General features: G+C 48.0%; 1 protein-coding gene and 1 long non-coding RNA gene across 7 annotated transcripts in view; one reads left to right on the forward strand and one right to left on the reverse strand.

Annotated features, from left to right (window-relative positions):
- The window catches only part of SMURF1 (SMAD specific E3 ubiquitin protein ligase 1), a 116,208-nt gene that overhangs the window by 87,772 nt on the left and 3,407 nt on the right, over positions 1 to 25,029 (forward strand). For 2 of the 6 annotated variants that reach the window (XM_031012673.3, XM_055393167.2), the window contains 13 exons: positions 1,011 to 1,086; positions 3,447 to 3,688; positions 4,457 to 4,541; positions 4,908 to 4,985; positions 6,187 to 6,333; positions 8,016 to 8,214; positions 10,098 to 10,201; positions 13,669 to 13,783; positions 15,392 to 15,570; positions 17,404 to 17,541; positions 18,728 to 18,848; positions 20,168 to 20,369; positions 22,769 to 22,853. In XM_031012673.3, coding sequence (XP_030868533.1) covers positions 1,011 to 1,086; positions 3,447 to 3,688; positions 4,457 to 4,541; positions 4,908 to 4,985; positions 6,187 to 6,333; positions 8,016 to 8,214; positions 10,098 to 10,201; positions 13,669 to 13,783; positions 15,392 to 15,570; positions 17,404 to 17,541; positions 18,728 to 18,848; positions 20,168 to 20,369; positions 22,769 to 22,853 — 1,771 coding nt within the window. The remainder of the gene's footprint in view (positions 1 to 1,010; positions 1,087 to 3,446; positions 3,689 to 4,456; positions 4,542 to 4,907; positions 4,986 to 6,186; positions 6,334 to 8,015; positions 8,215 to 10,097; positions 10,202 to 13,668; positions 13,784 to 15,391; positions 15,571 to 17,403; positions 17,542 to 18,727; positions 18,849 to 20,167; positions 20,370 to 22,768; positions 22,854 to 25,029) is intronic. The other 4 variants (XM_031012675.3, XM_055393169.2, XM_031012674.3 and 1 more) reach the window with 3 other exon arrangements.
- LOC134758933 (uncharacterized) lies at positions 15,617 to 25,008 on the reverse strand. Its single transcript, XR_010134708.1, has 4 exons — positions 24,863 to 25,008; positions 24,398 to 24,518; positions 22,851 to 23,001; positions 15,617 to 15,989 (listed from the first exon to the last, which is right to left on the reverse strand). It is a non-coding gene; the product is annotated as an uncharacterized lncRNA (long non-coding RNA).

Below are 25,029 nucleotides of genomic sequence, written 5' to 3' on the forward strand. Positions count from 1 at the left end.
TCCTGCCTCAGCCTCCCGAGTAGCTGGAGTTACAGCTGCTTGCCACCACGCCTGGGTAATTTTTTGTATTTTTAGTGGAGACGGGGTTTTGCCATGTTGGCCAGACTGGTCAGGAACTCCCAGCCTCAGGTGATCCGCCCGCCTTTGCCTCCCAGAGTGCTGGTATTACAGGTGTGAGCCACTGTGCCCGGCCTCTCTGTGTCTTTATTAAACTTAAGTCAGAATGTTCTTAAGAAATAAAAACTGGGCTCAGTGGCACATGCCTGTAGTCTAGCTACTCTGAGGCTGAGGTGGGAGGATTGCTCAAGCCCAGGAGTTTGAGGCCAGCCTGGGCAACACAGTGAGACTTAATCCCCCCCCAAAAAACTTCTTATTTTTATTATTTTTTTAATTTTTAATTTTTTTTGGAGACAGAGTCTCACTCTGTCACCCCTGCTGCAGTTCAGTGGCGCGATCTTAGCTCACTGTAACCTCTGCCTCCTGGGTTCAAGCAATTCTCCTGCCTCAGCCTCCCAAGTAGCTGGGACTACAAGTGTGTGCCACCATGCCTGGCTCATTTTTGTATTTTTAGTAGAGACGGGGTTTTGCCATGTTGCCCAGGCTGGTCTCAAACTCCTGAGCTCAGGCGATCCTCCCTTCTTGGCCTTCCAGAGTGCTGGGATTACAGGCATGAGCCACCGTGCCCGGCCCAGAAGAAGTCTTCTTAAAAAATAAATCTTCTTGAAAATAACTTAGAGGGACTGAATATTACATTGTTATTTTTATGGAGACCAGGAGAAACATAGCACCCTTTTCTTCACCACATTTACAAGGAATATTCCAAGTAGCATGCAGCTACTGGAGTAAAATGCTTCGTATTTGAAAGCATAGGAATATATGTGTGTATGCATACACATAATGCCTCGTTTTTTATGATATTGTACATAAATTCTAAATTAGCAATGACTCACTGTATTATAATTATGTAAACCCCGCTGGGTTTTAACACAAGTCGTTCTTTTCTCTTTTAGTCAGTTTACAGACACGAGACAGAATAGGAACTGGCGGCTCGGTGGTGGACTGCAGAGGACTGTTAGAAAATGAAGGGTACGTATAACTACAGCAAGAGGCGGGCTGAGTTCTCTGCTGCCTTAACCTCTCGGCCTATAGGAAAGCGCCCTTCCCTCCTTAAGTCACTCTGCAGAATGCTTGAGATGCATAAAGGATGTTGGGATAAAACTGTGAACCAGTTTACTTGGCTATAAAGGAAGCTGTAAAAACAACTGGAGTTGGCTGGGCGTGGTGGCTCACGCTTATAATCCCAGCAGTTTGGGAGACCGAGGCGGGTGGATCATGAGGTCAGGAGATTGAGACCATCCTGGCTAATACAGTGAAACCCCATCTCTACTAAAAATGCAAAAAATTAGCCAGGCATGGTGGTGGGCGCCTGTAGTCCCAGCTACTGGGGAGGCTGAGGCAGGAGAATTGCTTGAACCCGGGAGGAGGGGGTTGCAGTGAGCCAAGATCATGCCACTGCACTCCAGCCTGGGTGACAGAGCAAGACTCTGTCTCAAAAACAAACAAACAAACAAACAAACAAACAACTGGGGTCGTGCCTGAAAGACTCAAAATCCAGTGAAAGAGGCTCCCATGGGCCAAAGATGGGTGAGTTTGAGCATCAATAAGAATTATAACTGCCTGTAATCCCAGCACTTTGGGAGGCCAAGGTGGCCAGAGACTTTGGTCTCGAGTTTGAGACCAGCCAGGGCAACATAGCGAGACTTTGTCTCTACCAAAAAATAAAAAATAACAAATTAGCTGGGCATGGTGGCACGCACCTATAATCCCAGCTGCTAGGGAAGCTGAGGTGGGAGGATTGCTTTGAGTCCAGGAGTTTGAAGTTGCAGTGAACCCTGATCACACCACTGCGCTCCACCTTGGGTGACACAGCAAGACCCTGGCTCAAAGAAAAGAAAAGAATTATAACTGCCATGAATTTGGAACATATCAAATATATTAAAAATCTTTGGGTTCATAATGACGGGGGGAGGAACTCAACACACTAAAAAAATACAACAAACTGCCGAATCGTCATTGGTCACTGTCACAATTTTGCAGTCCCCCATGAATTAATGGACCTGGCCAACAAGCAGTAATTGCTAACAACATCACAAAAGAGAGATGATCCAACATTAACACACCTCTTGGAAATACAGGGGACCAGGAATGTGTCTCACGGCCCCAAGGGAATATAATCAACAAACATCCAGAATGGGGCCTTCTGTAGGACAGACAACCCAGGGTCTTCAACAAATAGACTGCAAAAAAAGCAAAGACAGGAGGGAAGGAGAACCTGTCAACAATTCATATTCAAACAAACTTGAGACATAGCTACACATGCAAGGTGTGGACTTTGGATCCTGATTTATGAGACAATTGGAGAAATCTGAACATCGGTATTTGATTTTTTTAAAAAATTAACATTTTTTAGTCATGATAATGGAAATATTTAAGGATGAAGTCATAAAATGTTGGGGTTGGTGGGGAGGGATTGGAAGAGTGGACATTGGATGATGGTTAGCTGGGAGGGGTGGACACAGGGGGTTCATTGTACTGGTCTCTCATTTTTTATACATATTTGAAATTTTTCAATCTAAGATTTTAAAAAAGTATTTGTTTCTAAGGGACAGTAGCCTATTAAGGTGAATTGTCTTCAAAATTGCTCAGGGGGTGAAGATTGATGTTTAAAAAGTACCTAAAGGCATTTTGGCATTTTATGTAACCAGGAGTTTCACTATAGAGTAAAATAACAAGGAAAATGGAGTATTTGGATATGATTTTATTTTATTTTATTTTCAAGATGGAGTCTCGCTGTGTCACCCAGGCTGGAGTACAATGGCACAATCTCGGCTCACTGCAACCTCTGCCTCCTGGGTTCAAGCAATTCTCAGCCTCCCGAGTAGCTGGGACCACAGGCGTGTGCCACCACACCCAGCTAATTTTTGTATTTTTAGTAGAGATGCGGTTTCATCATGTTGGCCAGGCTGGTCTTGAACTCCTGACCTCAAGTGATCTGCCCACCTCGGCATCCCAAAGTTGGGATTACAGGCATGAGCCACCGCATCTGGCCTGGATTTGATTTTAAATCAAGAAAAATGAGATCTCATTTCACGAACTCCTCATAGTCTAAGGCTGGTTTCTTCTAATCATTCCAGTCTACCCTATGGTGAAATTGTACAGTTGGCCTTGGGGACACTCTGGCCACCTGTTCCTCTTAGACGAGTCTGTCTTTCTGTTTGAGTGACACATGGTGAATTTTACAAAACTAGGCCCTTGGAACACTGGACGTTGTTAAAGGAAAGCAAATCAATTTATGTGACGGTGTCCCCTAGGACACTAGCCCTAAGGCGGTGGTCTTGTGACTCCTCCATGGTGACACCATGCCTGCCTGCTCTCATCCCTTTCAGAACGGTGTATGAAGACTCGGGGCCTGGGAGGCCGCTCAGCTGCTTCATGGAGGAACCAGCCCCTTACACAGATAGCACCGGTGCTGCTGCTGGAGGAGGGAACTGCAGGTTCGTGGAGTCCCCAAGTCAAGATCAAAGACTTCAGGCACAGCGGCTTCGAAACCCTGATGTGCGAGGTTCACTACAGACGCCCCAGAACCGACCACACGGCCACCAGTCCCCGGAACTGCCCGAAGGCTACGGTGAGAGAATGTATCCTGCTGTGGCCAGTGCCATCTGCCCTGTTTCCATGAGTTGACTTTTTTTTTTTTTTTTGAGACAAGGTCTCGCTGTCACCCATGCTGGAGTGCAGTGGCATGATCATGGCTCACGGCAGCCTTGACCTCCCTAGCTCAAGCGATCCTCCCGAGTAGCTGGGATTATAGGTATACACCATCATGCCCGGCTAATTTTTGTATTTTTTGTAGAGAATGGGTCTCGCCATGTTGCCCAGGCTGGTCTCAAACTCCTGGGCTCAAGTGATCCACCTGCCTCAGCCGCCCAAGTGCTGGGATTACAGGCGTGAGCCACTGCATCTGGCCTTTAACCCTTTTTGAGTAACCTGTTTGTGCCATAAGTGCGGATGTTTGCGTGGCTATGCCATTTGATAATTGTGGCAGTGTAAAGACAACTGGAAGACAATGGTCCTAAATCTAGCTAATCATGAATTTTCAGCAGTTGCTCCAAATCTCCCAGTTTAGAAATCAAGTGAAAATCTTAGGCAAACGAAGACCAAAGCAAACCAAGGTAACACGTAAGCTAGATGAGGGTGTCTGTAGTGCTGAGGAAAGGAGAGCATGGGGCGAGATGGAGAAGAGGGGATTATTCGGCCACCTCAGAGAGAAGAACCGGGATAAGAGGGGACTGTTATCTAGATTTAGATAATACCAGACGTGAGGGCATTGAGGGTTGGTTACAAACTCTCCCTGGAATTGAACTTGTCTAATTTGGATCTCTAATTTCTTGTGTAGAACAAAGAACAACAGTCCAGGGCCAAGTTTACTTTTTGCACACACAGACTGGAGTTAGCACGTGGCACGACCCCAGGATACCAAGGTAAGCCTCCTGAAATGCACACCCCCCCCAGCTGTCTTTCCAGCAGTTGACTGGAAAAGCCAATACCTTCCAGATGTGTTGCTCTTGTTTTAAACTAAAAATAGTGATGAATGAGATGATATTGATGTCTGGGATTTCCTTCAGATAAGCTTGGGTTGGGGGAGTAGACGGGGGTACATTTGAAACGTGAGTCATTGTTGACCTTTGAAACAAGGTTGACCATGATCATTGTTGAAGTTGGTTACACAGTAATTCCTTATGATCACTAATTTTTTTATATGCTTAAAATTTTCCATCATAAGTCAAGGAAATATAAAGACTCTGTTACCCTTTCTCTCTTCTACTTTACTGTCCCCATTGCCTCAGTCCCTCGGGGACCATTCCTGGGGGAGATGCAGCTTTTCTATACGAATTCCTTCTACAAGGCCATACATCTGAGCCCAGGTTAGAGAGACCCCCCCACCCCATAACAGAGTTAAGTTTCTTTTTTTCTTTTGCTTTTTATTTCCTTTTAGAGTAGCATTACTACCTAATACGATTTTTGGTAATATTTAGTTCCTTTTTATTCATAATTTGTTTCATCTGAGAATAAACTTCCTGTCTGATTTTCCAAGACTATGTTTAATGTATGACTCAGTACCTATAATGAGACTGGAAATATATTACCTGCAAATGAATGAGGTGTCTCTTTTGTACCCCCCGTTAGAAATGACAGGCTTTTGTGTTAATTAGAAACACATCTTGGTCAGTAAAGCTGTGCTCCCTTCTGACTGTAGATTGTGTTGAAATTATTAATCAGGAGAATAATTAATCATTCTTAGAGTGGAAAATACTTGTTGAGCAAAAAGCCCATTTGAAAATGAGAATGCCTCGTCCTGCTGCAACTGTTTAGAATTGCGGGTTTCTGAATGCATGTTCCTGTACCTCCCTTAGCCCTGAAAAGCTTGGTGCTGTCTGGGAACTTTCCAATGAAGAAACCCTTCTGGCCTGGAACATTTAATGACACTTGTGAATTCAGATAGTTTTCTGACAGCACTAAGATACTTCCTACTATTAGGGCCTTCTTTCATATAAGAAATGATATGCCGTGGGGAGCCCCTGTTCCTTATCATGGTTATAAGCTCTGAAACTGCCTATTTTTTTTTTGGAGATGGAATTTCACCCTTGTTGCCCAGGCTGGAGTGCAATGGCGTGATCTCGGCTCACTGCAACCTCCGCCTCCCAGGTTCAAGAGATTCTCCTGTCTCAGCCTCCCGAGTAGCTGAGATTACAGGCACCCACCACCACACCCAACTAATTTTTGTATTATTAGTAGAGACAGGGTTTCATCATGTTGGCCAGGCTGGTCTCGAATTCCTGACCTCAGGTGATCCACTTGCCTCCCAGAGTGCTGGGATTACAGGCGTGAGCCACCGCGCCCAGCCTGAAAGTTTGGTTTTAAATCTCTCGGATGTTGCTGCTGTTTGCAGCAGAGAGGCCTGGACTGAGTAGAGGTTTGGCGTAAGTAGCACCACGAAGGTCCATCTTAGCAGAGCTGGGACACAGACACCTTGATAAGGAACCTCTGCGGCTTCTGTTGCTGACTTTTGGTCTCATTCCTCCATACTCAGTTGGACAAACCTCTCTGTATCTTCCATTTTGGTAGAGACCTTAACAGTGTGAATTGTGATGAACTTGGACCACTGCCGCCAGGCTGGGAAGTCAGAAGTACAGTTTCTGGGAGGATATATTTTGTAGATCATAATAACCGAACAACCCAGTTTACAGACCCAAGGTTACACCACATCATGAAGTAAGACTTTAAAAATATTTTTTGCTGACCTCTTTCATTGGTAATCGAATGCTTTCTTGGACTGGTATTTTTGTGAATTTATCGACTGTCTTGCTGGTTGGATAATAAGCATGGTCAAAATGATGTTAAATATCTGGTGGACAATTGCATATTTTAAACTCTTAAATTAGCTGTGAAGAGCACTGAAGCCCTATGTTGTTGCTACCCTTTTCTTACTTGCAGCCTAAATAAAATTTACCGAGATGGCAGTATTAGGCGGCTGCAAGAAGGAAGTTTCTGCACGCAGCGCTCTCATGAGACACGTGGCCCTTAGGTTGAGAAGTAGAGATACGTGCTATCCCCCTAGTGCCTGCACAGTGGGGAACTGGATACCTTGGAACTGGGAATTATCTTGGATCCCATATTTAGTGTTCCAGGCCTGTCGTGTTCTCAGAGCCAAACATTCCACATAGCTCTTTTTTTTTTTTTTTTTTGAGACGGAGTCCAGCTCTGTCACCCAGGCTGGAGTGCAGTGGCACAATCTCTGCTCACTGCACCCTCCACCTCCTGGGTTCAAGTGATTCTCCTGCCTCAGCCTCCTGAGTAGCTGGGATTACAGATGCCCGCCACCATGCCCAGCTAATTATTGTATTTTTAGTAGAGATGGAATTTTGCCATGTTGGCCAGGCTGGCCCCAAATTCCTGACTGCGGGTGATCTGCCTGCCTTGGCCTCCCAAAGTGCTGGGATTATAGGCATAAGCCACTGCGCCTGCCCCCGACATAGCTCTTTTAACCGACAGCTCTGTGTCTCAGTGGCAAAACTTGAACAGGACAAATGCCACTTTGTCACCGTACTAATCCTACTCCTTTTACTGAAATTTTGCTCTCAATGAGCAGGTGTAGAAATCTCTTGGCGGTAAAAATGAGGGATGGTTTTCATTAGATTTCACTCGAGCGGTCTGCTGTTGTGCCTATCATGAGATTTCATTTGAGTTCTCCACTGTTACCTCCTTTAAAATTTCTTCCCATCATCTCCATTTCATTCTAACTGCCAAGGTGCATCTGATGATGCTTTGGTTCACCTCATGGGTGCGTAATAGATGCATAATAAATGACAGCCATTTCCATTTTTATTTGTGGTGGTAATGTGTGAGATAAGTGTTTGCTTGGAATTGTGGTACCTCCTTTTTTTTGAGAGAGAGAGTCTGCCTCTGTCACCCAGGCTGGAGGGCAGTGGCGCAATCTCAGCTCACTGCAACCTCTGCCTCCCGGGTTCAAGCGATTTTCCTGTCTCAGCCTCCTGAGTAGCTGGGATTATAAGTGCCCACCACCACACCTGGCTAATTTTTTGTATTTTTAGTAGAGACTGGGTTTCACCATGTTGTCCAGGCTGGTCTTGAACTCCTGACCTCAGGTGATCCACCCACCTCAGCCTCCCAAAGTGCTGGGATTACAGGCTTGAGCCACCACGCCCGGCCTGGGGTACCTCCTTTATGGTACTGTAGACATATATTTAGGCTAATGTGGCCATCAGCAAGTTTGACACAGCTAGCTAGGTACCTGGTTACGTCATCAGGGAAACAAATTCTCCCTGAAGTTGTGTGCAGCTAGCTCTCTCCTCCGACCCTGTCGCGTACGTGGGTGCTTGCAGCTCCCCCTGGCCGGGGCTTCGGAGTGACTGTCTGCATCTCTTCTTCTCAAGTCACCAGTGCCAACTCAAGGAGCCCAGCCAGCCGCTGCCACTGCCCAGCGAGGGCTCTCTGGAGGACGAGGAGCTTCCTGCCCAGAGATACGAAAGAGATCTAGTCCAGAAGCTGAAAGTCCTCAGACACGAACTGTCGCTTCAGCAGCCACAAGCTGGTCATTGCCGCATCGAAGTGTCCAGAGAAGAAATCTTCGAGGTAGAGAGTTCAGGGCCACTGCCCAGACCCTGTTCAGAAACAAATAAGGCAATTCAGACAAAGGAATCTCAAATGCGATTGTTTTCAAGGGCTGCTTTAAATGAACTGCTTTGTGGGTGATGTCTGCGTTTCAGGGAACCCTTCTTTCTGTTTGGTATTTGAGGTATTGATTTTACTACTCAGGGAAGTGCAGAGTTTGTCAGGACCACAGCCTGTGTAGAGGGAGGGAATGGTATTCATTTCCTCTTATGGTAAAAATGGAAAAACTAAATAGTTTCACCTCTAGGTGAAAACCTAGAGGTGTATACAGAAACTAGCACTAAAAAATAGTGGGAACCGCCTTGTCTACATGATGCAGGTTAAATATTCCTGCAATCTGCAATCTGCGCTTTCCCCAGAGCCAGGTAGTCTCCTTCCTCTCTTCTTGTATGAGATGTCATCTGAGGGCTGTCCTTCTCAGGGCAGCTCAGGGGCTGGGGGCCATCCTGCTTCTCCTGTGGAAATTGGCGAGGAGCAGGTGGCTCTTGGGACAGGCTCTGTCCCTTACACAGCTTCCTGCAGGAGCAGGTCCCTAAACAGACCAGGTCCTTTTCCCAAGAAAGCTGACCATACAGGAAAATCTCCATGGCATTTGGGCCATTTCCTGCCCTCCTTTGTGGAGACACTGTCAGAAATGATCAAAGGAGACTGAGCACAGATTCTCCCTGGGTGACAGCACTAAGGGAGCACTGGGGGGCCGAGGGAGCTGAGCGCCTTCCCCACCGCGAGGGCTGGGCCTGGGTGTTGGATGAGCAGCTTGGTCACAGCGCCCAGCCCTGCCTGCTGCATGTCTGCCCTTGTTGCAGGGCTAGAAAAGCGGTGAAGTACTGACTTCACTACCAGCTCGTTTCCTCTTTCCCTCTCGGGTTGCCAGAGTTTATTTGTTTGGTTTTTTTTTTTTTTTTTTTGAGACGGAGTCTCGCACTGTTGCCCAGGCTGGAGTGCAGTGGCATGATCTCGGCTCACTGCAACCTCTGACTCCCAGGTTCAAGCGATTCTCCTGTCTCAGCCTCCCGCGTAGCTGGGATTACAGGCACCCGCCACCAGGCGCAGCTAATTTTTTGTATTTTTGGTAGAGATGATGGGGGGTTTCACCATGTTGGCCAGGCTGGTCTTGAACTCCTGACCTCAAGTGATCCGCTCACTTTGGCCTCCCGAAGTACTGGGATTACAGGCGGAGCCACCGCGCCCGGCTGGGTTGCTGGAGTTTGAATTGCGTTAAATTTAAAGCATGAAAAATTTCTTAAGTGCCTCGTTACTGAATCTACATCTATAAACACGTAGCGGCTTCTGCTTCAAGTGCTGAGTGTGAGGGAATAGCAGGCTGATCACATGTGTTCTGTGCTGTGCTTAAGCCACCTTATGTCTTACTTAAAAACTTAAAATCTTTTTGCCTTTTGACTCAGTGGGAAATCAAATGTGATTTTTCACTTTAGATATAAAAAGAGGCTCAGAACTCTCTTAGCATTCAGACTTTCTAATGTCTTGATTTTGGTTGCGATGCACAAGTTGTTTATAGTGTGCACTGAAATTAATTTATACAGAGAAGAATCAACCCTAGTGAGTTCTGTCCTTAAGTCCTTGGTGATTCACTGAAAACAGACACGTGTTTCCCTGAAGGTTAGTGTTTCCTGGCATCGTGTTTGTTTTGTTGTCTCAGAGGGAGAAACTGAGAAAAAAGATGATGGAATATACTAGATGCCGAAGAAACATTCTGAGGAGCAGCAGATAAAACTTGAATTGGAATGGATGTGTGTTCTTAACTGGGCTCCATTATCAATGACCTTTCATAACTTTAAGAATAAGAATGTTCTTCTCTCTGAAACTGTGATGTTGCTCTTCAGGAGTCTTACCGCCAGATAATGAAGATGCGACCGAAAGACTTGAAAAAACGGCTGATGGTGAAATTCCGCGGGGAAGAAGGTTTGGATTACGGTGGTGTGGCCAGGTGAGCTGCTTGTTCATTAACCTTCTCTGCTGTGTGGCTCTCAGTCTTTTCAAGAGAAGTCATTTGCCCTTCTCCAGTGCTCATCACCAAGCACTCCTGGGCAGGGCTGATGTCTCCTTGGAGCAGTCGGGCCATCATGTGCTGGCTTCAGCCACCCTGCTGAGAATAGGAATTCCTCCGAGCATGCTCGTGCCAGCCTCTTGCCATAACCTACCAGAATATCCGTGATCGTCACCACTAATTGACTTCTTGCAAAGCTAGAATTAAACTTTTAAATTCACTCCCTTCTTTTGAAACATGAGGAGCATGCTCCTGAAATTTAACACAGGAGGCAGCCTTGCTCTCCTCTGTAGAGGATTTGCTGCAGGGAGCAGGGCAGGGATTGCATTTGTGCATGTAAATTGCATTTGTGTCAAAGGAATTTTGTAAAATGTTAAAATTTTGGTCAAAATAATTCAAGAAAATGATATTAAAAAACAGAATAGAATGATGAAAAACTGCTATTTCATGTCCTGCTTTTCAGCTTTAAGACAATTTTTTTTTTGTCTTTTTTGAGACAGGGTCTTGCTCTGTTGCCCAGGCTGGAGTGCAGTGGCACAATCATAGCTCACTGCAGCCTCAACCTCCTGGGCTCAAGCGATCCTCCTACCTCAGCCTCCCAAGTAGCTGGAACTACAGGTGTGTGCCACCACGCCTGGCTAATTTTTAAAAAGTTTTTTGTAGAGATGAGGTCTTACTATGTTGCCCAGGCTGGTCTCAAACTCCTGGGCTCAAGCCACTCTCCCATCTTGGCCTCCCAAAGTGCTGAGATTGCAGGTGTGAACCGCTGTGCTTGGCTAAGACAACTGCTTCTTAACTCTTTTAGCTCTTTTGTTTGAATAGGTATCTTATTATTTCCGGATTTAATGATTTATGGGCATATACATAAGATAGACTGACTCTAGTTACTCACTCTCATGTTCAATTTAGTAATATGGATCTTTTTAGTTCTTCCATCATTTGTAACTTTATGTCCTGTGCTTTCACCTTTATTTTTTTGATGTATCAACTAGAGACAAGATCTCTGGACCTCTCATTTGCATAAGAACAGGATATTCATACTTACAACTTTCTCTTCAGCATTCCTTCTGCCTCTTAAATTCTGTCATCTGTAATATTATTTTTATGTTGTCAAGGTTAAGATTTACATTCTCTTCTGTAACCAAAATTTGGTCAGTCTCCTATGCTTGTCTACCAATTATTTGTAAAGGGATGAAAGTTTATACGGTTTATATTATTATGAATGAAAATATTGTCCATTAAGGGTTTAAATAGTATTCTAGAATTTAACTTTTTGGAACAAATTCTAATTTTTCCAAGAATTTCTTCTTCCCTTTTTTTTCTGGAGACAGCGTCTCACTCTATGGCCCAGGCTGGAGTCCACTAGCTGGATCTCGGCTCACTGCTACCTCCACCTCCCAGGTTCAAGTGATTCTCATGCCTCAGCCCCCTGAGTAGTTGGGATTACAGGTGCGAGTCACCATGTCCAGCTAATTTTTATATTTTTAGTAGAGACGGGGTTTCACCATGGTGGCCAGGTGGGTGTTGAACTACTGACCTCAGGTGATCCTCCCGCCTTGGCTTCCCTCCCCAGTAGCTTTCATTGTCTCTACTGCCCCTTGAACTTCAAGTCCTCCAGGATGGTTACACATCATACCTTCTGACAGCCCCCGTGTCTCCTGCGAGGCCTCTGTGCAGCCTGATAGCGATTCTCTCGCTCCTCTGTGCCGTGGTCGTCCTGAGACTTCACTGCTTCCCTGGGTGAGGTCCATTGTCCTGGGCATCCCATAGCTTCCCCTTTCTTGGCGTCCTCCCTTGTCATGCTGTGACCACCGCATGGTTGTGTGGTGTGATGTTTCTCTTTCTCGTCTGCATCTTCCAAGAGAGTCAAACTGCATGCAGTCAGGAACTTGTCTTGTTCACAGCTGATCCCCGGTTCCTAGAACAGCACCTAACACACAGCGGAACACTTGTCTCCGTAAATATGTGCCAAATGAATGAATTTTACTTTTTGTTAATTTCTTCGCACATTTTCTTTTTTTGGTCGTTCTGAAATGCCTGTTACTCAGCTGTCGGACTCCCTGGTTTGGTCTGGTAGGAGTTACATTCCTTCTGCGTTTTCCGTAGTCATCCAGTCTTCTGCGTGGAGATGGGTCGTTGTGAATTTCCCTTGACTGACATGATGCTGTAGTGGAAAGAGTTGGGAATCTCTGCTCTGCCACCTCCAGTTTGGTCTTGTAGTGTTATTTCACCACTGGAGTCTTCCTCCTAATGGGATGATACTTAGAGAGCGGTGGAGAGATTTCAGTTGCATGTGTATTACACATGTGCAGGTGTGTGTTCATTATCTGATCTGTGGGAGTTAGGCTACACTTATCTCCCCAGTATTTAGTCCTGAAGTCCCTTCTGTAGCCTCTCTTTTTGGCCTGTTTAGTTATTGCTTCCCTTACCACTTCCAGAACAGAACTGATTGTATCTTTACGCTGTCCATGGCTCGGTCGGAATGTTTGCTTGTATTTTAATCACTTCCTGTCTAGACAATTGGAGGTCTTTGTCTTTTTCAAAAAAGGTTCTTCCTAAATTGAAACTCCAAAACTTGGGATGAATTCAAATTCAGCAATGTTGCCTTTGTAGTAAAAAGAGACTTTATAGGATTCGGAGTCTCATCTCTTCTGGCAGTTCCTTTCTGTTCTTTTGAGTACAATGAAGAACTGTTTTTGTTTGATATTTTTTGTGTATTCTCACGATTTTCTTGGACAGATTATCTGCATTTGTGTCTGTCCTTCCCTATTCTCTCTCATTTCTGTTTGAAAAAGTAAGAAATTCCAGAATAAAATTTGGAGCTGCTATCTTAATGCGATCCGTTGAAAAGGAGTTTTGAGTAGAATGAATAGAAGACTCTTTGTAGATCTGCCACAGGTGTTTGTCTAAGGGCTGGGCTTAATGCAACCTGAGTGTAGCCACTGAACCATACAATTTCTATTTAAAGTGCCTTTTTTTTTTTTTTGGCTTGACTGTTTTTAACTTTGGGGTTTTTAAAATAATATGATGCAAACATTAAAGAAATTCAGAAAATAACAACTTAGGCTGGGCGTGGTGGCTCACGCCTGTAATCCTGGCACTTTGGGAGGCCGAGGTGGGTGGATCATTTGAGGTCAGGAGTTCGAGGCCACCCTGGCCAACATGGTGAAACCCCGTCTCTACTAAAAAATCCAGAAAATAGCCAGGCCTGGTGGCGCATGCCTGTAGTGCCAGCTACTCGGGAGGCAGGAAAATCGCTTGGACCCAGAAGGCAGAGGTTGCAGTGAGCCAAGATCATGCCACTGCACTCCAGCCTGGGCGACAGAGCGAGACTCCATCTCAGGGGGAAAAAAAAAAATGTAGAAATTTTAGCAAGTCTCAAATGCATTTTTGTTGTTTGTTCCCAGGGAGTGGCTTTACTTGCTGTGCCATGAAATGCTGAATCCTTATTACGGGCTCTTCCAGTATTCTACGGACAATATTTACATGTTGCAAATAAATCCGGATTCTTCAATCAACCCCGTAAGTATGAATGAACAAAGAGGTAGGGAATTGAGTTGGAGAAGTTTTGAGATGGATTTTCAGTTTCATTCTCAGTTCTTGGTCTATTTGTTGTAGACTTAATCAAAGACAGTGGTAAGCAAAACATGGAGAGGTAAAGTGAAAACTGAATTAAGATGGATGATTCCAATCCTGTATTTTCAGAGATTGTGATCACTGGGTGTGCTGTGTTGAAGGAGATGAAGGGTGAAACTGAGCTGTTCATACACTCACACTTTGTGATCATTTGAGGGAACTCTGGTGTGATGATCGTATGTGTTAATGGTGTCATTCTAAGGAGTAGGTTCCGAAGTCCAGCCTCCTCCCGGTCAAAACTGGAATCTTTCCACAACTAGCTTTTTAAGCCACAAATGCTGCCACCCTTAGCGTGCTGGTTTTAGAGATGAGGAAGTCAGTGCAGTGTTTGCACACCCAGCTCGAGGGTGGGCAGCCGGCCAGCAGGGGACTCCTCCTGTGGCACCACGGCCTTCACCAGCGTCCTGCACAGGCCACTGAGGCGAAGTCGGGACAGGCTCCGCTTGTGCATTCAAATGTGGAAGAACCTTTTACCCACATGGAAGCAGAGTTTTGATTCATTTTTTGAGGTGAACATAATTCAAACCTGAAAGTAGAGACGTGTGGTTCCTGAGTTAAGACCAGAACGGCTCTGGTTCTAGAATGGTTCTTTTTTTTTTTTTTGAGAGAGAGTCTCGCTGTGTCCCCCAGGCTGGAGTGCAGTGGCATGATCTCTGCTCACTGCAACCTCTGCCTCCCAGGTTCAAGCGATTCTCCCGCCTCAGCCTCCCGAGTAGCTGGGATCACAGACCCCTGCCACCACGCCCAGCTAGTTTTTGTATTTTTAGTAGAGATGGGGTTTCGCCATGTTGGCCAGGCTGGTCTCGAACTCCTGACCTCAGGTGATCTGCCTGCCTCAGCCTCCCAAAGTGTTGAGATTACAGGCGTCAGCAACCATGCCCGGCCTAGAATTGTTATTTGACTTGGTTTACTCATACATATTTTCCTGTGGTCTTTTTTTCCCCCTTAGCATTTCTTCCCTCCCTCCCTCTCTTTCCCTCTCTTCCTTTCGTTCTGGATCGAGGGAGTGGTGGTGGAGGAGGAAGGGAACTAGCCCTTTTCTTTCCTGTGCAGTGGGAGGAAGCGCAGGGCTGGCTTCCTGGGTGCGCGTCCAGCATGGTGGGAGGAAGTGCAGGGCTGGCTTCCTGGGTGCGCGTCCAGCATGGTGCCGAGGCCCTGCAGTGTCAAGGCCCTGGGCTTGGTTCGATTCTCTGTTGTCACGAAGGTGAATTTCTCAGTCATTGCTGAACACGGGGCTCCTCTGCCAGTTATATGGCCCTTCTGAGGAGGTGTTGGCCCTGAGAGCATACAAAACGCTGTCCAGTGAATCTAGGCAAATTTCTGCTACACAAGCAGCCTTCTTTCACTTGTTCAGGAGCGGGGCCTGTGAGTCCCTGAGTCAGTAGGTCTGGTTGCCTCTGGGACACTTTTCCCAAGAAGCTTGGGGACAGCACGAGATTCCCACATTGTCCGGCATCATGCTGACAAATTCGTGTTCTCTGGTGCCCCCTACAGGACCACTTGTCTTATTTCCACTTTGTGGGGCGGATCATGGGGCTGGCTGTGTTCCATGGACACTACATCAACGGGGGCTTCACAGTGCCCTTCTATAAGCAGCTGCTGGGGAAGCCCATCCAGCTCTCAGATCTGGAATCTGTGGACCCAGAGCTGCATAAGAGCTTGGTGTGGATCCTGTAAGTATTGACTGATGGCCGGTCACCTGGCTTAGGGCCCACCACGTCTATTGTATGTATGCGCATGCGTGTGTGTGTGTATTTTGGGGATGCGTGTGAAGCCATTGTATTATAACCTGAAACAAAAAAGGAGATTCTTTGGGAGGCAGAGGCGGGCAGATCAATTCAGTCCAGGAGTTCGAGACCAGCCTGGGCAACATAGTGAGACCCCGTTACTGCAAAAAAATACAAAAAAACCCACCAGATCTAGCAAAAAGTACTCAGTTGACTTATTTTCCTCGTGATGTTGGGCAGGTTTCTCTTCATGGACTAGTTTCTTTTGTTTCCTTGAATGAAGAAGGTGCGATCATAGACGTTAACAGGCCACTCCCCAGGCCCGTTGTGGGGTGTGTGTGACACTCAGGGTATCTCCAGTTAACCTACACAGGGGCCAAGCAAGAATCAAAACAAAATGAACATTTAGTTACCTCTGCTTTAGAATTATTCTAAACACTCTGTTAAGAGCAGCAGGCAGTGACAAGATAAACCGTGACTATCATGGGTCCTTGCAGATTTCACGGGGACAAAACATCAGGCTCTGGCAGATGGAGGGAATGTGGGTGAGTCGGAGTTGGGGCTCCTGGTTGTGTCCCATGTGTCACATGTTCCAACTTGAACAGGGGACTCTGGGGATCAGGTAGAAAATCTTCCACTCGGCTGGGTGCGGTGGCTCATGCCTATTATTCCAGCACTTTGGGAGGCCGAGGTGGGTGGATCACTTGCTCTTTTCACTTGAGGTCAAAGGTTGGAGTTTGAGACCAACCTGGCCAACATGGTGAAATCCCGTCCCTACTAAAATTAAAAAAATTTTAAAAAGCCAGGTGTGGCCCGTGCCTGTAATCCCAGCTACTCGGGAGGCTGAGGCAGGAAAATTGCTTCAACCCAGGAGGCAGAGGTTGCAGTGAGCTGAGACCACACCACTGCACTCCAGCCTGGATGACAGAGTGAGTCTCTGTCTCAAAAAAAAAAAAAGAAAGAAAAAGAAAATCTTCCACTCTGCCTAGGCTCAAGAACGATGGCAGATTCAAGAGCTAGTTTTCACTTTCGAGTACTTTTGTGTTTGAACTGATGCCTTTGGGAAGGCTGCCTCTAAGGGAGGAACAGTATTTTTTTTTTTTTTTTTTTGAGACGGAGTCTTGCTCTGTCACCCAGGCTCGAGTGCAGTGGCTCAATTATCGGCTCAACGCAACCTCCACCTCCCAGGTTCAAGCAATTCTCCTGCCTCAGCCTCCTGAGTAGCTGGGACTACAGGCGCCTGCCACCACAGGCAGGCTTAATTTTTGTATTTTTAGTAGAGATGGGGTTTCACCATGTTGGCCAGGCTGGTCTCAATCTCCTGACCTCGTAATCCACCCGCCTCGGTATCCCAAAGTGCTGGGATTACAGGTGTAAGCCGCTGTACCCGGCCGGGCACAGTATTTTCTTGGCATGGCTTCATCTCCAGGTCAATTTCCCTTTGACCCTGGTACCTCTTCACGTTCCTGCCTTTTGACTCCCACACTGCTTACAAAGCATCTGGGTTGTGGGTCCCCTGAAATCACAGGATGGTACAGCAACCTGCTGCCTGCCTTCTATGACTGTGGAAGCCAGGAGCCGGGACATCTGGAAACAGAGCTGTGGTCTCAGGGTCCTCCAGCACCTGTTGCTGTGCCACCCCCACGCAGGTTCTGTGTCTGCCCGAGGCTGTCCTGTCTTGCAGCCCCGGGTTTGGCAGTCGTAAATGTTTTCTGTCTACCCAATGGCCCCGCGTGGTGGCAGAGCTCTAACCTACATCCTTCTGTCTTATTTCAACAGAGAGAACGACATCACGCCTGTACTGGACCACACCTTCTGCGTGGAACACAACGCCTTCGGGCGGATCCTGCAGCATGAACTGAAACCCAATGGCAGAAATGTGCCGGTCACAGAGGAGAACAAGAAAGAATACGTCCGGTAATGCCACCTGTCGGGGACGGGCCGGGTGCCTGGGGCGCGGCTGAGCCTGCATTTAGTTGCTGTAGCTCCTTCGCTGTGTGAGGCCTGCGTGTCCCTGATGGCTGGCGCTTGTGATCAGATCACATGAACAGAGGCGACTTTCAGAAACCGACAGCTCAGCAGCAGCGTCGGGGATCTGCTTGGAGGGGCCCTGATGGGGCCAGGCCTGGCCTGAGGGACAGAGCCCATGTGGGGAAGGACTTTTCAGTGACCACCTAATTCTGGGTGCAAAGGTGGGGGGCAAAGGAGAGAGCGCAGCTTGGAGGGTCTCTCGTGCTCAGTCCGAGGAAGCCACCCTCTCAGTTTTTTTCCACCCCTAACTTGAGGCAAATCTGTGTTCAGGCCTAGGCACTTGCAGCTTAGAACTATGTGGGCACGTCTGTGTGCCACGCTGTCCTGTGCTGTACTTTCAAATGTACTTTTACACATTTAAACAATTTTTAAATTTTTACATGGTCTTGCTATGTTGCCAGGCTGGTCTTGAACCCCTGGCCTCAAGCAATCCTCTTGCCTCCGCCTCCCAAGGGGCTGGCATTGCAGGCGTGAGCCACCATGCCTGGCCAGAACATGCTTTCACATTGCAGCAATTGATATGATAGATCAGGTTCAATCCTTCTGTTTTCGCGAGCGAATCGAAATGAATCAGGGCACGTGCTGAGTCATTTTTAACGTGATGCCAAGGTTTGGTACTACTAGCTGGTGGTGTGTTTGTCTGTCTTGGAGAGATCTGGGGAGTGGGGGGGCCCAGTGTGTTCCCATGTTTGTCAGACTGTGATATCAGAACCTGCTCACGGGTCGGGCGCAGTGGCTCACGCCTGTAATCCTAACACTTTGGGAGACCGAGGCGGGCGGATCACCTGAGGTCAGGAGCTCGAGACCAGCCATGGCCAACGTGGTGAAACCCCATCTCCACTAAAAATACAAAAATTAGCCAGGTGTGGTGGTGGGTGCCTGTAATCCTAGCTGCTGGGGAGGGTGAGGCAGAAGAATTGCTTGAACCCAGGAGGCTGAGGTTGCAGTGAGCCGAGACTGAGCCATTGCACTCCAGCCTGGGTGGCAGAGTGAGACCCTGTCTCCAAAAAAAACCTGCCCATGGCAGAAAATCCACTTGGTGTTGCATCCAACTTGCGAGTTTTTCTTCCAGGTTGTATGTAAACTGGAGGTTTATGAGAGGAATCGAAGCCCAGTTCTTAGCTCTGCAGAAGGGGTTCAATGAGCTCATCCCTCAACATCTGCTGAAGCCTTTTGACCAGAAGGAACTGGAGGTATGTGCCTGCTGTGCGGAGTCGACCCAGGGCGTCCCTGTGGCTGGCGTCTGCCTGTTTTAAATCCTTGCTGCAGGGGGCAGCGTGTGCCGTTTTCTAGTAAGCCTAGGAGCTGTTGGGGTTCCCAGACTAGAGCCAGGGCTGGAGCAAGAGTGGGGAGTAGAGGGTGTTCATGCCAGTTAGTAACCGGCGAGATGTCTGCTTGGCGGTAGGAAATCTGACTAACTAACTCCCGGGAAACTGTTCAAGGTGGCTGTGGCTTCCCTTGTTTGCAAGATCTCTAGCAGGGGAGATTGCATAGCCCTCTCCTGTCTTGGGAGAACCAGGTTCTCAAGAGCATCTTACTGCTTTTTATTCTGGCTCTTCCTAGCCTAGGAACAAGGGGCTACTGTCTTCTCTAGTCATACTGCATGCACTTGAACACGGTGATTCATTCAGCCCTTATCCATCTCTGGTGCCAAATAGCTCAAGCCGTGTAGATTGTTCTCCAAGTCTTTCTGCTGCCAGTGAGGAGAGCTTGGGAGCCAAGAGCTTGGATGGAGCAGTAGTTCTGGGGTGAACTTTTGTGTTTTTTTTTTTGAGACACAGTCTCGCTCTGTTGCTCAGGCTGGAGTGCAGTGGTGCAATCATGGCTCACTGCAGCCTCGACCTCCCAGGCTGAAGCCATCGTCCCACCTCAGCCTCCCGAGTAGCTGAGGCTACAGGTGCATGTCATCATGCCTGGCTAATTTTTGTATTTGTTGTAGAGATGGGGTTTCGCCGTGTTGCCCAGGCTGGCCTTGAACTCCTGGGCTCAAGTGATCTGCCCAACTTCGGCCCCCACAAAGTGCTGGGACTACAGGCGTGAGCCACTGCACCCAGCAGGGGGTGAACTTTTTAAGCCAATTGCGGAAACATGCCCTATCGGCCCCAGCCCCACATAACTCTTGCTGAATTCTCCTCATGTCCTTGAGTGTCCTGGAGAGACCCTGGGACGTGCCCTTATTCATGGTTAGCTCTGTTCAGTGTCACCGGTTGGTTCTTTGATACTCCTCACCGATGCAGAGCAAAAACCCCGCTTTGGTTATAAAATAACATCCCATCAACAGCTGTGCACCGCGGTCCTTGGGGTTGGAGACCCGTTTGGAGGAGGCGGACGGAAGCATGTGCCACAAGCCTCCTGTTTGTAGCTTTCTTCCTGTCTCAACGTCTGCCTAGTACACAGCCGCTGCTTTGCTTGGGAATCGACTTTTCACTGTTGTGTGTCGGGTACGTAGGAGGCGCGTCCTGACATGGGTTTATGCATTTTGGAAGTAATTCACCTTTCTGCACCTCCTCAGCTGATCATAGGCGGCCTGGATAAAATAGACTTGAATGACTGGAAGTCGAACACGCGGCTGAAGCACTGTGTGGCTGACAGCAACATCGTGCGGTGGTTCTGGCAAGCGGTGGAGACGTTCGATGAAGAAAGGAGGGCCAGGCTCCTGCAGTTTGTGACTGGGTCCACGCGAGTCCCGCTCCAAGGCTTCAAGGCTTTGCAAGGTGACTGACGTGGAGGCGGGGCTATTCGATGACGCGTCTATGCGGGCTGTGGGCAGGAAGAGCTGGAAGGTGGCTGGGATGTTTTTCTGAGATGTGTGCTAGAACATGGCATAAGGAATGTTCTCCAGTAGCTAATGCTCTGCCCTGCAGAGGTGGTTACCTGGCAGGGGCCGTGTGTGAGCAGGTGTGGGGCCCCGCTGAGCAAAGACTGTGGAGCCACTCCAGGGCACGTGGATTCCCCCTCCTCACTGCTTCCAAAAAGCCAAGAGGGTCTGGACAGCAGGGGCCTTCAGAGTATCTGTGAGGCCAGCTTAGCCAAGATTCCGGGGAGGGAGCTATGGGGGAACTGCCCCCAGTCTCAGTGGCTCCAAAGCTTGGAGCTGCACATGAACCCGTTTAGCCACAAAACCACACCGAAAGATGATGTCCTGCTCACTCTGTTTAAGCCACGGAGGTCGCTGGAAGTGGGGTGGAATTCTGTGCGAAAGGTGCCCATCTGCCTGTAGGGCAGGCAGCCTAACGTCTCATCTTTTACACTTACGGTTTGGAGGGGACGTTGCTGGAAGGAGTGAGGTGAAGGGTGTCACCGTACTGAAATTTAGCTGATTGGACTGTAAATGCTGATAGACACACAGACACATTGTAAACACAGAATATTCCCTCTGCCTCGCTGAGTAAGATGAGGTTAATTCCATTTCAGTCGGCTTTGGCCATCAGGGCACCTGCATCTTTTCCATTGTGACCTCTGCCTAAAGATTTGCTGCTGGGGGCCCAGCATGGATAAAAAGGGGTTTGAGGCTGAGCCCCGCTCGTATCTGGGAGCCTCTGTCTGCCTGACCAGCCTGACCATGACAGCTGCTCCCAGAGCTTGCTGGTGCCTGTCATTTACAAAGCCTTTCTCATTCAGTTCTCCCAACAACCCCGAGAGCCTGGCTGATGGGGATTACTAGCCCCATTCCATGGATGAGGAAGCCGAGACTCACTGAGGTCATGGGATTTATTATCCCCCCGAGGAAAAAAAACAGGAGGTGTGAGTGGGGCGGCAGGGCAGGAATCCAGGCTTCCTGACCAAGTCACTTTACTCATGGCGCCATTGTCTTGCCCACAGCAGGTCCACATGCTAAACGTTCCTGCTTAGAGATAGTCCCTGTTGTCGTAAGGGTCTCATTAGTCCTCCAATAATTGGATAGACTTTAGCCCAGTGTCCTCCAAGTGTCTAGAAGGTGGGTCAGAGGTGACCAGGGTCACAGTCCAGAACAGGGAGTGCTGGTGCTGTGGGAGGGGACTGAATGGTGGCCCAGGCAGAGTGGCCAGGGCCCTGCAGGAGGTCTCTGAAGGCCCTCACCTGGCCCAGCCTGTCCTAACTCCCCAGGAGGCTGGGGCTTGGAGGGTGTGGCCTGTGAGGGGGAGGAGCCAGCTTCCTGTCCCAGGTCTCCAGGAACCAGGGGCTGCACACTGAGACCCTCTGCCCAACATAAAGATGGTGTCTCTGCTGGTCCTCATTGCTCCCGGATTCCTGTCCTGCCGCAGACCTTGGCCCAGCTTGAAAGGAGTATCTGTGAATACACAGGAGCAAGGGGCAGCAGAGCCAAGGCCCGTGCCCTCTGCGCCCTCCTTTCCCAGCACCCGGCACCCCTGTCAGCTAGCCGTCTTTGCAGCAGCAGTGGTGGCTGCTGGCCAGCCTGGTGCTCACTTGGGGCTGAGTTTGGAAACACCTGAGCAAGAAGGGGCCTGGTGCCTCTCCCTGCCCTACAGAACTGGTGGGCAAGTCGTCTATTCCAGAGGGTGGGTACAAATAGCTCTGACCCTCAGGGAGCCTGTCTGGAGCAGGCTCATGGTCAGGGTGCACTTTAGGGGGGGCCTTAGAAGTCCTTGCTTTGCCCCCTGCGATATTCTAAAATGTTGGAATCTTGGCTGAGTGTGGGGGCTCACGCCTATAATCCCAGCACTTTGGGAGGCCGAGGCGGGTGGATCACCTGAGGTGATCCAGGAGTTCCAGACCAGCCTGGGAAACATGGCAAAACCCCGTCTCTACTAAAAATACAACAATTAGCCAGGCGTGGTGGCATGTACCTGTTATCCCAGCTACTCGGGAGGCAGGAGAATTGCTTGAACCTGGCAGTCAGATGTTGCAGTGAGCCGAGACTGCCTCACTGCACTCCAGCCTGAGCAACAGAGTGAGACCCTGTCTCAAAAAAGTGTCTGAATTTTGTCACTTTGATAGCCATTGCAGGCATGTCCTAAAACCAGGCCTGGGAACCTCATGGCCCTCTCACAGGACAGCCTGCCTGGGTGTGGGGGTGGGAATGTGGTCAGGGCCCTGCTGCTGGGGGCTGTGTGGCCGGGAAGCGCCACGGCTGTAACTCTGAAGTACATTAACTAGAATGTTGTCTTGTAAGGTTCTACAGGCGCGGCAGGGCCCCGGCTGTTCACCATCCACCTGATAGACGCGAACACAGACAACCTTCCGAAGGCCCATACCTGGTAAGCACCGCGGCCAGGAAGTCACGGCGTCCTGGGAGCCCCAGAGGATGCCGACATTCACGTTTTTGTTGTTGTTGTTTTTTTTTTTTTGAGATGGAGTCTCTGCCAAAATATTTTTGTCATCATCAGAACTCAAAAGCCACAGCACCTGAGACAGAAGGAGAAATTCTAGAGTTGAATGACAATTCTGAAGCCCTTAAGCAGGAGACTTTCCCCCCGACATTATGACACTGTATAGAGCGGCTTTACTGGCCATGTAAAAAAATATCTGTAAGAGGGCCAACATTATTGCTAAACTTAACATACAGCTTACAGTATATATAACCTAAAATTTAAATATAGATTTTCTCTTGATTTAGTTTTTTGTTTTTGAGACAGTCTTGCTTTGTCACTCAGGATGGAGTGCAGTGGCACGATCTCGGCTCACTGCAACCTCTGCCTCCTGGGTTCAAGCAATTCTCGTGCCTCAGCCTCCTGAGTAGCTGGGACTACAGGTGCACGCCACACTTGGCTAATTTTTGTATTTTTAGTAGAGATGGGGTTTCGCCATGTTGGCCAGGCTAGTCTGGAACTCCTGGCCTCCCAAAGTGCTGAGATTACAGGCGTTAGCCACCAAGCCCGGCCTCATGTTATTTTTTAAAGCTGTTTTCCGATTTGTAGGACTCTGTTTCATTTATGCCAATTCTCAATGACTGGCAGTAGTGCTTGTGTCAGATGGGACAAGTACTTTGCAGCGTGCCACACAAAGGTTGTCAGAGTCTCTTATGAAACTAATTTTGTTATGAGCCATGTAATTAATTAATATTGGTGTTTCAGTGGAGTGTGGCTACCACTCCAGCAGGCTCAAGTCTTCCTCTCTGCCAGGTCTTATGTACACACACCTGTTGGTAAGGAAAATTGTATAGTTTTTAGTTTGGATGTGTTGGGCTTCACTTTATCTGACATTTCTGGGTCCCCATCTTCTTGGAATCCTGCTTATGACACACGTACCTTGTCTATTGCAAATGTTTTCTTCCTAAATTTTAACTTAAAAACGAGTCTCCATAGTAGATTATTTCCTGTATGGTTTAAAAATACAATCACTTGCGTACACTTTGTCCTGGAACCATCCATTGAGACGAGTAGCCACGTTTCCTTGGGGGAACCAGTTCTAGATGCTGCTGAGATGCCCCGTGAGATGATGGAAGGTTCCTGTCTTAGAACCCAAGGATGTGGGGTCAGATGCTAGCTGTGACACCCTCTGACATGTGATTTGGGGCAAGTGACTTCATATTCTAACTTGGTTTTCCACACCTGTGAAATGGGGTAATGCAGCTGGTCCTGGACCGTGGTGGGTGCCAAGGTCCTGCTCCAAGCATGGCTGTGGCGTCCATTATGGGAACGCACCGTGTTGGCTGCACACCTACTCACAAGGCTTTTGTCCTTTAGTAGTTTAGTGCTTGGAGTTAGATGGATGTGGAAAGTATGCTCTGAAGCTCCAGAAAAAAGAGTGCCCGCCCTGGAACCCAGCTCTGTAGAGACAGAAACCGTCCTTAATTGCTTACCCTAGAAAGCCAGAAGTCACTGTACATCCTCTGGGTCACAATTTTGTATTTTTTGGTTTGCTACGATAGCTTCTTAAAGGATGTCTTTTTCTTTGCACAAATACTGGAAATGAGCTTCCCCCTGGAAATATCGAGTCAAAAGTTGAATATTCATTTCATCTTTTAAGGATTTGTCATCTTGTTAGTTTTGAGATCTATTTTGTTTTTGCAGGGAATTTTCCAGACTGCCCTGTTTTGGTCTCAGATCAAGTCCCAGAGGAACAGACAGACACGCAGTACATCGTTAGTGGTGACGTTGTCTGACAGCCAGTCTGGGTTACAGGGGCTGCCAAAGAGGCATTCCCAGTACAGAGAAAGAATTTCTCCCAAAGACAGACAAACAGAAAACAAGTGGAGAGCTTTGTCCTGATAGAAGCAGTAAATAGTAACTTGGTTATGTTTTGGTTGTAAAGGCCCAAGACTTACTTTACTGTGTGTTGATTGGGCACAGTGGCTCCCAGCACGTTGAGAGGGCAAGGCAGGAGGTTCACTTGAGGCCAGGAGTTTGAGAGCAGCCTGGGCAACCTAGCGAGACCCTGTCTCTACCAAAAAGCAAAAACAAATTACAAATCTTTGTATTAGAAGCAGAAAAA

The sequence above is a fragment of the Gorilla gorilla genome, chromosome 6 (assembly GCF_029281585.2).
Source record: "Gorilla gorilla gorilla isolate KB3781 chromosome 6, NHGRI_mGorGor1-v2.1_pri, whole genome shotgun sequence".
In the NCBI taxonomy this organism is placed as follows: domain Eukaryota; kingdom Metazoa; phylum Chordata; class Mammalia; order Primates; family Hominidae; genus Gorilla; species Gorilla gorilla.